The sequence below is a fragment of the Theropithecus gelada genome, chromosome 11 (assembly GCF_003255815.1).
Source record: "Theropithecus gelada isolate Dixy chromosome 11, Tgel_1.0, whole genome shotgun sequence".
Lineage (NCBI taxonomy): Eukaryota > Metazoa > Chordata > Mammalia > Primates > Cercopithecidae > Theropithecus > Theropithecus gelada.
In genome coordinates, this window is record NC_037679.1 from 58,717,978 (window position 1) to 58,734,854 (window position 16,877).

At 37.3% G+C, this 16,877-nt stretch overlaps 1 protein-coding gene across 7 annotated transcripts in view; it reads right to left on the reverse strand.

The window, feature by feature from the left end:
• The window catches only part of ANKS1B (ankyrin repeat and sterile alpha motif domain containing 1B), a 1,261,968-nt gene that overhangs the window by 770,316 nt on the left and 474,775 nt on the right, over positions 1-16,877 (reverse strand). For all 7 annotated transcript variants that reach the window (XM_025401059.1, XM_025401058.1, XM_025401057.1 and 4 more), the window contains one exon: positions 16,381-16,546. In XM_025401059.1, the coding sequence (XP_025256844.1) occupies positions 16,381-16,546 (166 nt within the window). The remainder of the gene's footprint in view (positions 1-16,380; positions 16,547-16,877) is intronic.

Here is a 16,877-nt window from a genome sequence, read left to right on the forward strand (position 1 = left end):
TCCTATCAGTTTTGGCTTTTAATGTTTCAAGGCTGTGTTGTGTATTGTTGTATATAAAAAAATTTACGACTATGATATCTTCTTGGTATTGTGTTTTCTGTGGTTTGATTCTTTTAATATTATAAAATATTCCACTTTATTCTTTTTAATGTTTTCAGCCTTCAATTAAATTTTGACTAATGATAGTGCTGCAATGCCTTTCTTTATATTGGTTTTGCTTCATCTTTCCTATTTTAACCCAATTCTTTCAAACTTGCTGTGTCACTATGATTTAGGTTTGACTCTTATAAAAAGCATATAGCAAGAATTTTAAAAATTGCATCCAACATGATCTCTTTGTCTTTCATTAGTTATCTTCTCTTTTGCATTTTTGGTTGGCCATGTTTCTTCTTTGCTCCACTGTTTTTTCCAAGAACTAGGGACATTTTAATTAATAAATGTTGCTTTATTCTTTTAGTCTTCATTCTTGGTTTGGAAGATATATTTTCCTAATTTTTAGTGGTTCCTCTTAAAATTTTTACCAGAAACGTTTTTTAACAAAAGTAAAATTATTAAGTATCTTTGTTTCTCTAGTTCTTTAGCAAACCTCTATCTTGCTTGTTTTTATTGTCTGGAAATTTAATATGCCCAGCTGCTCATTCTCAGCAGAGGGGCAGACTTTCTGGCCCCCACTCCAGTGAAGCTCTTTTAGACTCCATTACCCTTAAGAATGCAATCTCCCCACTGCTCTGCCCACTTCTGGACCAAGTCACCGGCTGGGCTGCTATTCAAGTCCCACTTTCTATTTTGTGCTTCTGATTCAGTTGAGCATTAAGATATTTTCTTTGTTTTTCAGCACATGTAACGTTTATAATTTTCTGTTTTTCTATTTTATCTTTCATTATTGTTTTGGAACACTGAGCAGGAGAAAATAGGGTAAGAGTTGCTTTAACAAAAACTTGACAGATCTTGCCATAATGACAAAGCTGTATACTTCTATAATAAGAAAAATGTTTAAATTAATTTAAAAATGAATACAGTACAAATGTAATCTCAGAGCTTTGGGAGGCGAGGTGAGCATATCATGAGATCAGGAGTTCGAGACCAGTCTGACCAACATGGTGAAACCCCAACTCTACTAAAAATACAAAAATTAGCTGGGTATGGTGGCAGACACCTATAATCCCAGCTACTCAGGAGGCTGAGGCAGGAAAACCACTTGAACCCGGGAGGCGGAGGTTGCAGTGAGTGGAGATCGCGCCATTGCACTCCAGCCTGGGTAACAGAGCAAGACTCCATCTCAAAAAAAAAAAAAAAAAAGTACTCACAAATATATATATATACCAAATGTTCACACTGATGTAGATTCTATGTGCAGCAAATAAAGAAAATACATCAGAATATTAACATTAGTTGCTGCGATAAGTATGATATGGGGAAAATACTTTTTATTCTTTTTACTTTCTACATAGTGAACAAAATTAGTAAAAATTTGTTCAATTTTATAATGAGAATACATATTTTTAAAGCTACTAGAAGAGAAAAGAAGCATTATATTAGTAACTACACTAAAATTTTTAAAGTGACAATACAAACCAACAGCATTTCCTAGGGGAAATAATTAATTAGAAGGTAGGCATTTTAAGTCAGCTCATACTTTCAGAAAGGTATGTCACCGTATCTCAAGACGTAGACAAATCACTTTTACACAGTTAGTTACAGTAAACAAAGTGTGCTTCAGTTGAAATGATAATCCAGCATCCTCATAGATGCCTGAGACTAAAGGTCAGTTACTTTCAAAGGGAATGGAGTGCTTAGCTGATCCACTGCTCTCGGCTTGTTTACAGCATAGCTTTCAGCATTCCATTATTCTCTTTTGATTGCCTTTATGCACAGGTGAAAAACACAGAAAACACTAGATGATTATTTGGTAATAAATTGAATGGTTCTATGGAAATGAAAAGCATAGAAAACCTATGTGATCAAATGGTACCTGCAGTTTTTCTCTGAATTCTGCATATAAACAGAATAGGTTTTCCCACAGAGAATGGGCCTGACCAAATTTCATAGTTAAATATACAGCTCTGGATGTAATAATAGTCTTTGAATCCCAGTATCTAGAGTGCATTAAGCTATTGTTTTGTCAAGTATTGCAGACAAAGACTCTCTGTTACCCTATATTTAATATGTCTTCTTTGTCTTTGTGTCTTACACACCTATTTGACCTGGAAAATAAAATGTCCTCAATAAATGTTTGCAGAACAAATGAATTGGTGGATAGATGGATTAGTGATTGAATGATTTTATGAAAAGAGATGGTTCTGAACAGTAAAAGGAAACACTGAATTAATTTGAATAATGCACTGAGAACTACAGTGATTTCTCAATGCCAGATTTGCTTCTGAATTCTTATCTCCTTCAACAAACTATTCCCCTATTCTGTTTTAGTTTCCACAACTGCAATATGACATCTGATGATAAATGTGATGAAATCATAGATGTGGATATATTTTGTACATTAATTCTTGACTGAGATTAAATAACAAAATTACTTTTAATTCTCCATTTTTCTAAATTATTCAAACCTCATCTGTTAATACCCAAAAATAATACCTAAGAATAACCTACTTGTGCCTTTTCCATTTTTTTATAAATTGCCTCTGAAAGGCCAATCGAAAAACTATTATGAGCTTCTTGAATTTGTGTATTCTAATATAAACATAAAATGTAATCTATTAGATAAAATCTAGGATATAATATAATCAATGTAAAATTGTTACTTTTTAAACATACAGTATGTCCGTATTGTATGTCAGGTAGTTGTGTTAATATTACTTAGAGTCTAGGACTACATAAAGACAGAACTAGTAGTCTTCATATAATATTAAATGAATAGAAAATGAATTAATAAGTCTGCAGTAGATATATCTGACAAGTCTAGAAAATGCAGGTAGGGTGAATAGGTGTTAAATATGAGACTACAAGCATTATGTAAGATTTCTATAAGATTATATTTTCAGTATAACACTATTTCCCAATTAATGTTGTATGCAGCAGCTGCTAAACAGAGCAAAGTTATGGAGTGATTCCATGAAGTAAGAGCTGAATCGTTAGTATGCACTGAAATTACACAATTGTGAGTTCCATGAGCTATAATGATATTGCCTCTTTTAAAATTTTTATTTTAGGCTCAAGGGCACATTTTCAGGTTTGTTATATAGGTAAACTCGTGTCACAGGGGTTTGTTGCACAGATTATTTAATCACTCAGGTACTAAACCTAGTATCCAATAGTCATTTATTCTGATCCTCGCCCTCTTCCCACCCTCCACCCACAGTAGGCTGCAGGGTCTGTTGTTTCCCTCCTGGTGTCCATGACTTCTCACCATTTATCACCCAATTTTAAATGGGAACATGCAGTATTTGGTTTTCTGTTCCTGTGTTAGTTTGCTAAGGATTACGGCCTGTAGCTCCAAGGCTAAAAAAATAAACTCGAAACCATGCAATTACATGGAAATTAAACAACCTGCTCCTGAATGACTTTTGGATAACTAATAAAATTAAGGCAGAAATCAAGGTATTTTGAAACTAATGAGAACAAAGATACAACATACCAGCATCTCTGGAACACAGCTAAGGCAGTGATAAGAGGGAAACTTATAGCACTAAATGCCCACATCAAAAATTTAGAAAGATCTCAAATTAACAACCTAACATCACAACTAAAAGAACTAGAGAACCAGGAGCAACCCCAAAGCTAGCAGAAGACAAGAAATAACTGAAATCAGGGCTGAAATGAAGGATATCAAGACATGAAAAACTGTTCAAAAGATCAACAAATCCAGGAGCTGATTTTTAAAAAAAATTAATAAGACAGGCCACTAGTTAAACTAATAAAGAAGAAAAGAGAGAAGGTTGGCTGGGCGCGGTGGCTCACGCCTATAATCTCAGCACTTTGGGAGGCCAAGGCGGGCGGATCACGAGGTCAGGAGATCCAGACCATCCTGGCTAACACGGTGAAACCCCGTCTCTATAAAAATACAAAAAATTAGCCGGGTGTGGTGGCGGGCGCCTGTAGTCCCAGCTACTTGGGAGGCTGAGGCAGGAGAATGGCGTGAACCCAGAAGGTGGAGCTTGCAGTGAGCTGAGATCGGGCCACTGCGCTCCAGCCTGGGTGACAGAGCGAGACTCCGTCTCAAAAAAAAAAAGAGACAAGGTCTAAAAAACACAATCAGAAATGACAAAGGGGATGTCACCACTGACCCCAAAGAAAAGCAAATAACCATGAGAGACAACTATGAACACCTCTATGCACATAAACAAGAAAATCTAGAAGAGATGGATGAATTTCTGGACACATACACTCTTCCAAGACTAAACCAGGAAGGAATTGATTCCCTAAACAGCCCAATAACAAGCTCCAAAATTGAATTAGTAATAAATAGCCTAACAACCAAAAAAAGCCTAGGACTAGACTGATTCACAGCCAAATTCTACCAGATATACAAAGAAGATCTGGTACCATTTCTACTGAAACTATTTCAAAAAATTGAGAAGGGACTCCTTCCCCCTTCATCCTATGAGGCCAGCATCATTGTGAGACTAAAACCTGCCACAAACACAACAAAAACAGGAAACCTCAGGCCAATATCCTTGATTAACATTGATGCAAAAATCCTCAACAAAATACTTGCAAACTGAATCCAGTAACAGATCAAAAAGCTAATCCACCACAATCAAGTAAGCTTCATCCCTGCAATGCAAGGTAGGTCCAACATACACAAATCAATAAATGTGATTCATCACATAGACAGAACTAAAGACAAAAAACACATGATTATCTCAATAGATGCAGAAAAGGCTTTCAATAAAATTCAACATAAAACCTCTCAATAAACTAGGTATTGAAGGCACAGACCTCAAAATAATAAGAGCCATATATGACAAACCCACAGCCAACATCATACTGAATGGGCAAAAGCTGGAAGCCTTCTCCTTGAAATCTGGCACAAGATAGAATGCCTTCTCTCACTGCTCCTATTTCACATAGTATTGGAAATCCTGGCCAGATGAATCAAGTGAGAGATAGAAATAAAGGGCATTCAAACAGAAATAGAGGAAGTCACACTATCCCTGTTTGCAGACAATATTGCCTCTTTTGGGAGCATTGAAAATAACTCTTGTCAAGGTTTCAACTGCAAACTAGCAAGGATAATCTAAATTTAAATATTACAACGTATAAGCAAAAATAGTAGTTAACAGTCTGTATCTTTAATAGATGCAAGGTTATTGCAGAAGCTTAAGGAGGGTGATGCAATCAGATTTGTGATTTTAAGATTACTTTGACTGCAATGTAAATAATCAATTCACATTTCTACAAAGAAGATACAATCTACAGAATCTCTGGGACACAGCTAAGGAAGTGTTAAAAGGGAAACAGGACTTTAGGAGACTATTGTAATAGTCCAAGACAGTTATTGGTGGTGACAGAGATTAAGAGAGGCAGATGGATTTGAGAGATAGTTAGGGATAGAAAGTTACATAATTGCTCTCATCCTACTATTTGTTCCAGTTAAAAGTCACAAGACCTGGCACTTATTTGAATAGAGGAATTGATAGAGAGGGAAGTGGCAAGAATTACCCTCAGGTTCCTGTAGCTGGATGAATAATTAAATCATTTACTGAGATGAAAAATTCAGCATGAAGAAGAGGTTTGGGGGAAAAGATGAGGGAGTTTAGTTCTAGATATGCTAAGATTGAGGTGCCCTTGGAGATATATAAGTAAACATATTAAGTAGACGATATTAAGTAGATATACAAGTGAAGATATTAGGTGGATTGATAGATGGGCCTGGAGTTAAGAGAAGTGGTCTAGCCTGGAGATAAGTATTTGGGAGTCTTCAGCATGTTGATTGTAACAGAAGCGGTACTACAGATGAGAAAATTTATAGAGAGAAAAAAGTAAAAAGAATAAAGAGGACTTTTTACGAGCCTTGAGGAGCTCTCAACTTTTAGAGTCATGAAGAAAAATATCAGTCGTTACAATAGAGAAGGAGCACCATAATAAGATGAAAATCTGCCTTAGATAGCAAAGGTCTCCAGATGGAGGGGTCGCCAACTTGTGCTTCTGAGAGGTTAAGAAAAAAATGCCCTTTTTGATTTTGTGACATCAAGGTCATCAGTAACTTTAGAAAGCACATTTCCACAGAGTAATGGGGAATAGACACCTGACTAAAGTGGGCTGAGAAGTGAAAATGAAGGAAAATGAACATATTGAGAGCACGGGAATAAAGAGAGAACAGTAGCTGAGCCGTCAAGTGGGATCAAGGAACTTTTCATTTGTTGTTTAATTGTTTTTTGCTGTTAGCCGTTCTTGTGGTTTGTTATTGCTTTTCAAATGATAAAGACCTGAGTAGATTTAATTGTTGATGTGCACAATGAAGTAATAAAGGACAATTCAGTTTGGGAGGCCGAAGCAGGTGGATCACGAGGTAAGGAGATCGAGACCATCCTAGCTAACACGGAGAAACCCCATCTGTACTAAAAATACAAAAAAAAAAAATTAGTCAGGCGTGATGGAGGGTGCCTGTAATTCCAGCCACCTCAGGAGGCTGACGCAGGAGAATGGCGTGAACCTGGGAGGCAGAGCTTGCAGTGAGCGGAGATCAAGCCACTGCACTCCAACCTAGGTGACAGAGCAAGATTCCGTCTCAAAAAAAAGGGGGGGACAATTAAAAATATAGAGGAGAGAAAGACTGAATGCAGGGGTCAAATTCTGAGAAGGAAAAGACCTGGCGCATAGAAGATGGAGCCAACTTTGGGCAGGAGGAGGAAAATCCCCTCTATCTTAACAGGAGGGAGGAGCAAGATGAAGGTTACAGGGCAGTTGCATTTAAACACGTAAAGAAGTTAACAAAGTTCCATCTGACAACTTCTATTTTCTTTATGAATTAAAATATGAGACCATCTGCTGAGAATGAGAGACAATGGAGGAAAAGTATCTGAGGATTGAGGAAAGCAACACAAACAAGAGTGGAATGTGAAGCAGTGTGGAGAGTCCACTCTACTTTGATGAGCATGAACTTAGGAATTAATGAACGTTTACTTTGTTATTATACATACACTGACATTATAGGAGAAATTCTGTTGCATAGGATAGCATGCATGACATCATAAAGAGCCTTTATTCCCACATCATCAAATCATCAACTTAGCAGGAGTTCTCTGTATTTTTAGAAATCTTATGTGTACAATTCATGTTATTCACACACTGTGCAAATAAAATTGATTTCAGGGGAGAAAATGTGTGTGTGTGTGTGTGTACTTTATAATGTTGTTTTCCAACTGCAACACATTTCCACTAAGTTGAGCAAATTGAGATGATTATATTTTTTAATTGGTAAACTGTCCATATGGATGAAGGAGGCAGGTAATGTACTAGGATTTCCCTTCAGGTACTGCTTCCCTTGTTTTCTCTCTTTGCCCATCCATGAACTAGCACTGGTTTACAAATTCATCATGTAGATATCTGCTTTAATAAATGGCTAAGACAGCACCAAGCACAGAGCAAATGTCAAATAAATAATTACTGTTTGATAAAAATGGTTCCTATCAGCAAGGCCAGTATTTGTATGTAAAAGAATGCTTCCATGGGGCTCAAAAATCGTTTGCTCTCTTAAATGAGTTAAATATACCCACAGAAATCATGTTGACACTACCCACTTGCTCAGCACAGATAAACATTTGTTCTAGTCCAGTCTGAATTCATTTAATTTCAAAATTTTGGCATTAGAATAAAGGAAGTTTCACCATTCAAAAAATATTTAGGTATAAACAAGTTACAGAATCACCCTCACACTCCTACCTATTTCAGATATTGCAGAAGATATAGTAGAGTGTGGATTATTCACCAGATGGCATTTTCATTTCAGGTTGACCATAGTCCAGTAAGCACATTAGCAAATTGAACAGAGGTAACTAAGACCCACACTATCTTGGCATGCAGCTGTTGAATGTGTCCTTTTTTATCAGAGATCATCTATTCTCTTTCAACACAATTGGAAGCAGTCTTTACTGGTGTTTTTGTAGATTGCTCATTAATCAAAATGGATTTATTGGGCATCCATAGTATACAAAGCCTGTACTAAGTGATTCAAAATAACTGTTGCCTAGTTACCTTAAAATGGAAAAATTCCCCTAGGAAGGTTAAAATTAAATGAAAAGGAGACAAGAAAACATTATATTTGATGACACCTGGCTATTTCATAAGGGATTTTACTGCCATTACAGCCATTTTCTTTTAAACATAATATCCATCCATTCATTCGTTCATTCAATTATTCATTCATTTATGCAAGTGAGTCACCACCATAATTACACAAGGTCCTTTGCTTGATGCTATAAAGGAAACAAATAGGATTCAATAGTGGCTGCATAAACATGAGTCTTAGCAAATTCACCAAGCAAGTGCTAGACTACTGTTGGTCTTTATTTAATAAGTCCAGTACTAGAGCAATCTCATTCTTTACTTCATGTGAAATCTGTAGTCATGAGGCATTAGTAAAATGCTCCTTAGAAAGAGTATTCTTCATTTTCCGGTTGAATTGTAAAATCTTACTGAACACAGATCTACTACTACGCTGATTTTATTTAAATTAAACTAGTAGATCCGATAATTTTTTTCCTGCGGTCAGGATTAGATTTATTTTGTACTAGCCCTTCTAGTTTGTAATACAAGAGACCACAGAAAGGAAAGTTAACTTTGATTTTCGGGGCAAATGCATACTGTAGACACATGAATATACAATGTGTCCAGTCACAACCAACCCTTCACTGCTCAGCCTCTGAGAGATGCAAGCCAGGCAGGTTGTGCTCTGTACTGAGGCCCAGGCATCCTCAATTGCCTCTCTCTATTATGTATTGAATTTGTGTGCTCAGTTTTAATCCCTATATTAGTTACCTAGGGGTGCTTTAACAAACTACAGCCGTCCCTCAGTGTCCAAGGGGAATTAGTTCCCGGACTCCCAATTGAGGAGGATTGGGTATTTGAGGATACCCAAATCTGTGGAGGTTTAAGTCTCTTCTATAAAATGATGTAGTGTTTCCATATAACTTATGCACCTCCTCCTGGATACTTTAGACCATCTTTAGATTACTTGTAATACCTAATGCAATGAAATGCTACATAAATAGTTATTATATGATATTTTGTTTAGACAATGATGTCAAGAAAATAAGTCTGTACATGTTCAGTACAGACCCAACCATCCATTTTTGCTTCTGACATATTCTTAATTTGTAGTTGGTTGAATCCATGGATGTGGAACTCACAGATACAGACGGCCGACTACACTAGTAACTGGGTGGCTTAAACAATAGAAATGTATTGTGTCACAGCTTTCAAGGACAGAAGTCCAAACTCAAGGTGGCAGGGATGGTTCCTTCTGTGGGCTGTGAGGGAAGGATCTGTCCCAGGCCTCTATGACTTGTGAATGGCTGCCTTTTCCTGATATATCTTCACATTGTCTTCCCCCTACAGGTGCCTGTCTCTGTGTCTAAATTTCCCTTAAATAAGGATACTGGTCACACTGGATTAGGGTCCACTTAATGGCTTTATTTTAACTTGATTATCTTTACAAAGACTCTATATCCAAATTCCCCAAATAAGATCATATTCTAAAGTGCTATAGGTTAGGATTCCAACCTTTCTTTTTGTGGGATAATGTGAGGGGGGACACAATTCAATCTATAACGGTCCCTCTTAAGACTTGGTCACCCCTCAATCTTTCTCTCTCTCTCTCTCTCTCTCTCTCTCTCTCTCCCCACCCCCACACCCACTTGCCCCATCTCTCCAGGAAATCTTCTTCATGCAGTTCTTGTATAGAGTAGTAATGCCCATTTTGTCTGTAAACCTAAGCCATGTTACCTAACACAGCTAACTTAAAGCTATAGAATGCATTTCCTGAAGTACAATTCTCAAATTTCCTTAGCTATTTATTGTCCAAGTGTCAGCGTTTTCAAGGTGAGAGGGATGAACTTTACTCCTACTTGCCTCTCAGCTTTGTTTCCCCTTGCCCTTCTCTGCTGGGATTGTCTTTGTTCTGGCCACTGTCATGTCTTGCTAAGTGTACACACTGATTCGCTAATGAATCTTCCTGCTTTCAACCTCATCTCTCTCCAATCTATACTCCACATTGCTTCCAGAGGGATCATTCTAAAACAGAAACCTGATCATGCCATGTTCACTTCTGCTGTCAGATGAAATGCAAACTTCTGAATGTCACTCCTTGTTCTTTATGCATTTTATGCTAGTGTCATTCTACGTGCTAACCATGCCAAGTGGGCATAGTCTCTGAATGTACTCTGTTCTTTCACTCCCTCTGCATCTCTGCACACACTGCCCCCTGCCTGGAGTGCCACACCTCATTCATCTTTCTAACTCCTTCTTGAGGCCAGCAAATCATGTAGCACCTCCTCCCATAAGCCTTCCTTCATTTACATTCCTCCCCCTTCTACTCTCCCAGAGCACCCTATGCTTATCTTGCTCATTGCCCTTATTATCCTTAATTTTAACACATTCTAAGCTCCTAAAGGTCAGTACTTATACCTTTTGCTATGTTCCTTATGCAACATTTAGCACAATGCCTAGAACATCAGAGGTACTCAATAAGTGCTTATTGACTGGGTTAGGAACTTGGTGGGTACTTACCCACCAAGATCAATTTGAGGGTCTCTAAAAGACTCCCGTGCATCAAGAAATGTCTCCACATTTACAAATTCTACCTTTAGTCAATAAAGAATTTAGTAACAAAGGGAATACATCAGTAACTCCAAGAGAGGTCAGTAACTTCCCTGAGTTCACCAGATCAGTTAGTTGGCCCTAAGGGGAGAATGCAAAGCTAGGTATGAGTCATAAGGGACTAGTCATAGCAGTTGAGAGACTTGGAAGTAATAGGATTGATGTAAAACCTAAACTATGGGTTAATAGAATCAACAGAGAAAACAATGCAAACTATTTTCTTACCTAATCAGAAAAGAAATGACAGTTATGTTGATGCTCTCCTCTACCTGCTATAGGGCAATTCTGTGGGGCTGAGTGGCTAAGGTTTCATATAAAATTGCACAGAAACTGTTTTGATCTATATTCATCCCAATTCTAATCATTTTTTAAAAATTTCCCTTTAAAATTTGGACTCCTTTACCTTAGAATTCATGATCACAGCCCAAAGACTATCAATTATTATGAATTAAGCCTGGGTCAACTGAGCAAACCGGCTTCTTCTATACTAAACCCAAGTGATCAAACACAATTGGGGAAAATTATATATCCATGCAAACTAAGTCTTTACCCAATTTTAACAACAACAACAAACTTGGGCATTGTAGGAGTTTCCATTTTCTGAAAAAGGCTGCAAGAATATCTTCTTAAAATGTGACTTTAGTTAACACTCCTTCATCAAGGGGAGGCAAGAATTAAAAATTCCCTCCACTTATATGTAGGCAGGCTCTTGACTACAAAGGAAGTGATGTTGCCTTCTGAGATCTCATTCTCTTAGAATGTTTGCTTAGAATCCCATCACAGACCATGAGAAAGTCCAAGTAGGCCATGCCAGCGACATGAGTATGGATCTTGAGAATAAAACCTCCAGACCCCAGTTAAGCTTTGCCAGTTGACACCACATGGAACAGAGATAAGCTACCCCAGCCAAGCCCTCCCCAAATTGCAGATTTAAAAGCAAAACAAATGACTGTTGTTTTCACCCACTAAGTTTTGGAATGGATTGTTATGCAGCGACAATAACCAGAATAGATTTTGATAGTTGGATATGGGATGCTGCCAAAACAAAAACTTAAAATATGTGTCATTAGCACTGAGATTGGGCAGCAGAAGAAGCTGGAAGAGCTCCAAAGCCAGTGCCTGTCAAGCCAAAAGGGCCAAAGAATGGATGGATTTGTGGAAGCCTTAAAAGCTGTAAGAAAGGTGTTGGTGAAAGCTTAAAGGAAAGAAAATCTAACTGGAAGCTGAAACAAGCTTCTCTCTCTGCAATCTTTTACTAGGTCTGTGGCAAAAATCTAAGACTCACTCCCTCTCTCTCTCTCTGTGCATATATGAAGAAGAGGTTTGGTAAGCAGGGTGGTGACAGCCTTCCACAAGCCAGGAAGAGAGCCCTCACCAGAACCCAACCATGCTGGCACCCTGCACATTTCCAGTCTCCAGAACAATGAGATAATACAAATGATGCAGCTTCCTCTTAGTTCTTTGGAGATGCTTGCTCTCAGAATCCAGCCAGTATGTCAGGAGGAAACCAAAGCAGTGCATGGAGAGCAAAAAAAGGGCCTCCAGTCCATTTCCTTAGCCAAGTTACTGGTACACAGCCAACAGTAACTTGCCAGCCATGTGAGTTGACCATCTTAAAAGTGTTCCCCTATTCCCCAGTTTAACAGCCCAAGATCATAAGATGTGACACAGATAAGCAGTCCCTGACTAGCCTTGTCAAACTTGCAGATTTGTAAACAAAATAAATGACTGATGTCAGTTCCTTTTGGGGTGGCCTGTTAACAATAGATAACTGATATAGGCAGAGCTTTATGTCTTCCTCAAGCTCCAGGTAAGGGTAAATGCTCCCCCATTTCTGTTCCCAAAGAACTCTCTGTGAAACATTATCTTAGCAATTATTGTACTCAATTGAATTTAACTCTTCACTTGTCTGTCTCTCTTTGAGCTCAAGGATAATACCAAACTTTTTGAAAAATTATCTCCTTAAATATATTATGTTTGTCACATTCTCTCTTTCTTCTCCTCCGGAACTTTGATTAGACATGTTAAAACTTTGCAGTATATCTTTCAAGTCTCTCAGCTTCTCTTTCATTTTTTCCATATTTTTGTCTCTGTGCAACATTCCGAAAAATTTCTTGTGGCCTAAAATTTCCAGTTCACTGTATCTCTCTTCAGCAGAATCTCATCTGCTGTTCCACTCATCCATTGAGTTTTAAACTGTGTGTGTGTAAGTAATTGGATTTTTTTCATTTCTAAAAGTTTTTTTTTTTTCCTCTCCAATATGCCAGGTCAATTTTTTTGTTGTTGTTTTTAGTTTCTAGTCCCAAAAAATATCTTCAGGCTCACTTTTTCTTTATAATGGCACAGTCATTTTATAGTCTACATCTACTAATTTCAATATTTGAAAGCACTTAAGGTGTGGATCGGCTCTTCCTTGTTTTTGTTGGTTCTTTTTGGGGTTTCTTTCCCTATAGGCTTAATTATTAGAAACTGCTAATTTTAATAATAGGAAAGGTATTTATAGAAATTATTTGGGGCCATGGAGGAGAGTATATTTTTCTCCAGAGGGATTACATTTTCTTCCACTTGATACCTGAGGGTATGACTTTAAATGCACGAATTGACATTTTTTTGGACCACCTAGGTGATACGAATTTTGGGTGGCAATCTGTGAAGGCTAGTTAGTAGTAATAACTCTTCAGGAATTTCCCACCCCTTGACCTACCTTGTTCTGCTCACAACAAATCATCTTTCCTTGCAGTCCCCTTGGGGTGGGGAATACAAGATTACCTCTGATTCCTCTGAGGGTGTAGCCCTTAGAATCCTAGTTCTATGGAGGAAGGGTTTCATATTACAGTCCCTGAGTGTTTTCTGTATCCAAAGCCACAAAAGCCTTGAGCACTGAAGTTCATCAGCAGGTTCAGTAAGTTCACCCAGGACAAAGGTGGCTTTAGTGCATCATTTATTTCCTACCCTCACCAATGTTTTGGCCTGATTATTTCTTACTAACCAACTGATAAAAAGAAATTCCTAATTTAGATGTGATTCAATTTATGTAATTTTCATATCAGGTTTTTGATACTTTTAAGAAGTTTTTTTCTTTTCTATATTGTATCCAGCATTTTTATTTGTTTTCAGCAAGAGTTGACCTGAGCCTGATCAGCCTTATTATCTGTGTCCATGTCATTTTCATCCTTATATCCTCAGCATTCAGAACTGTGCCCTCATATGCATAAGAACTTAATTAGTTTCTGACTACTTAATACATAGCTGTGTCTTCAATTTTGCATTCTTTCCTCTATCACCCCTGATATTTCCCTACACTCTGTGCCCCAATTAAAGCTCTTTCACATTTTGCACATCTATTCCTGCATTTTCCTATTTTAATGAAGCTTTCCATCCTGAATATGCTATTTCCCTCATTATCTCTCTTATGGAAAAGTCCTCATTCTTGTCAACTTCCATAGCCTGGGGTCGGCATTGTTTTCATTCTCCGTGACTGCTGTGGATAACTTTCTATTACTGGCCTTCATCCAAAATCTGATGCTCATCTGAAGTTTACCCTATTCTATTAAAACATTCTTTTTCTAATTTTATTGCTATCATATGTGGACCTTCAGTCATATCTCTACATTTCTTGGAAGGTTTCAGTACTTGATTCCCAATATCTACCCACCTCATCCCCTAATGCAATGCAGCACTATAGTATAGTGTTTAAGAGCACAAGTTAGATAACTCAAGATCAAGTACCAAATCCACTCCTCATTAACATGTAACCTTGTGAGGCCAGCTAGTGTTTCAATGCCTCAGTTTCCTTGTCTGTAAAATGAGAATGATATTAGTACCTCATAGCATTGTAAGAATCATATGGAATAATGCATATAAAGCACTTAGAACAGTATCTGCCACATAATAAATGCTCAATAAATTTACTATTTTCATTACTATGCTCTTACTTTAAAAATCTTCCTTCTGTATGTTCATGATTAATTAATACCCTAGCCACAGTACTACTCAAAAAATCCATTGTTTTCACTTGTACAAAACTCCCTAGACTATAATGTATAATGGCTTTTCTAAATTTTATTTACTTATTTATTTAGAGACAGGGTGTCGCTGTGTCACCCAGGCTGCAGTGCAGTGGTGTGACCATGGTTTACTGCAGCCTTGACCTCCCGAACTCAAGCAATCCTCCCACCTCAGCCTCCTGAATAGCTGGGACTACAGGCATGTGCCATCATGTTCAGCTAATTTTTTAATTGTTTGCAGCAATGGGGTTTCACCAGGTTGCCCAGGCTAGTTTTGAACTCCTGAGATCAAGTGATCCACCCACCTTGGCTAGGAATACAGGCATGAGGTAGTGTCTATAATAGGCTAGTGCTAAGAATACAGGCATGAGCCATCGCTCCTGGCCTGAATTTTAATTTAACCCTTCTTAAGGTCTAGCTCTTACTTTTAGCCAACAACCTTTTATCTTACCCAGAAATTGAATCCATTTGAAAATAAATATTTCAGAATTTTTCTACATTTATAACCATGCTGTCTTCTCCCTACTCTCTGGGGAAAAAATGTCTGTGTTTCCCTAAACTAGCTGAGTCTTAACTTCTACCCATTCTGTTCTGTCTTTTTATTCTTTATCTTCAATACCTTGCTCTACAAGAAAATTCCTCTAAACTTGACCAAGTCTTACTTATCCTAACATAAACTAGCTATTTCCCTCTTGCACCTGCTTTTTTCTTATGTTATTATCATACCTCTTCTTCTCATCTCCTTGGAAGAGTTATCTGTACTCTCTACTCCCTTTCCCAGTGTCTTATTTCCCATTTCCCAATGTCTCACTATTAACTTCCAGACATCTACTTTTACCACATCACTTCTAAAATTTACTATTGCAAAGTAAGTTGCAATTGCATTACCAAACCAAAAAGAAGCCTCTCTTCAGAACTTTTCTAACAACTCCTTCGCAGCATTAAATATATTGACCATCCACTTGAAAATTTCCTCCTTCACTAGCTTTCATGTAATTATTCTGTATTCTTTCTTAAAGTAATAGAAAGACACTATAATGGTAGTCAAAAATCCATGTTCAAGCATAGGCCCCACTATTGCTCTTAAAACTCTAATTTCTTTATCAGCAGTAGGGATAATATTTGTCTTGCTTTGTTCACTAGTTTGTAATGCAAAAAAATAAAATAATGGATCTGATAATGCCATAAAAGACATGAAATATGTAAAGCAGCTAAGTAAGATTTGATAACTTGGTAACAGATAGGATGCAGACAATGATACAAAAACACTCTTGCTACCAAATTGGCTATGAACTCCTGAAGGACCCAAAGCTGTGTATCTTACCTGGAAGGTTTTTTTACTATTAAAAGGTTTCCAAGCATCTTCATCAAAGCATTACCATGTCCATTAGGGCTTTTACCGGGAAGTTAGGAGACTTCAAATAAAAAACCCTCTGACTTACCTGGGCTTACTTTAAAATCAAAAAAATAATTATTGGACTACACTGGGGGAACTTTCATTTTGATAACATAGTAGGAAATCAAAATGTTAATGATGCATCTTCACATAAACAAACAAGTAAATCAAATCAGGCCAATCGTGAGTAAGAGATATTACCAGTTCTTGGGGAAGGTGCCCTTGCAATTTCTAAGGAGCAAGGTTTCTTTGTAACAGCTGTGTCCATGAGATCACACAGAAAGTTCTCATTTTCTGAAGGAAATGTATCCAGAGAAGCAGATGGTACAATTTCCATAGTGTAATTTCTCTTTTTTGGATAGGACTCCTGAAAAGAAGAAAAAATAAAAACAGCTTTGTGATGAAGAAATGGCCTTGTTTAATTTATAAAAACTAGAAAAGATAATCAGGTTCATTAGTTCTTTCCAAAGTGATTGACAGCTGATGATTCATCTGTTTGAATAAACTATAGAATCATGTAACCCCAATGTCATCAGTGATATTTTTAAGAGTCCTCATAATTTAAAAGGACTGAATTTATTACTGAATTGTAAAGGCATTGCCCTCTTTGTAATATATATATATATAATCTAGTTGTGGCATAAACTGTTGGTTAACTAATCAATAGTCATTCCCAAGACTCTACTCCTTTGCCAGTC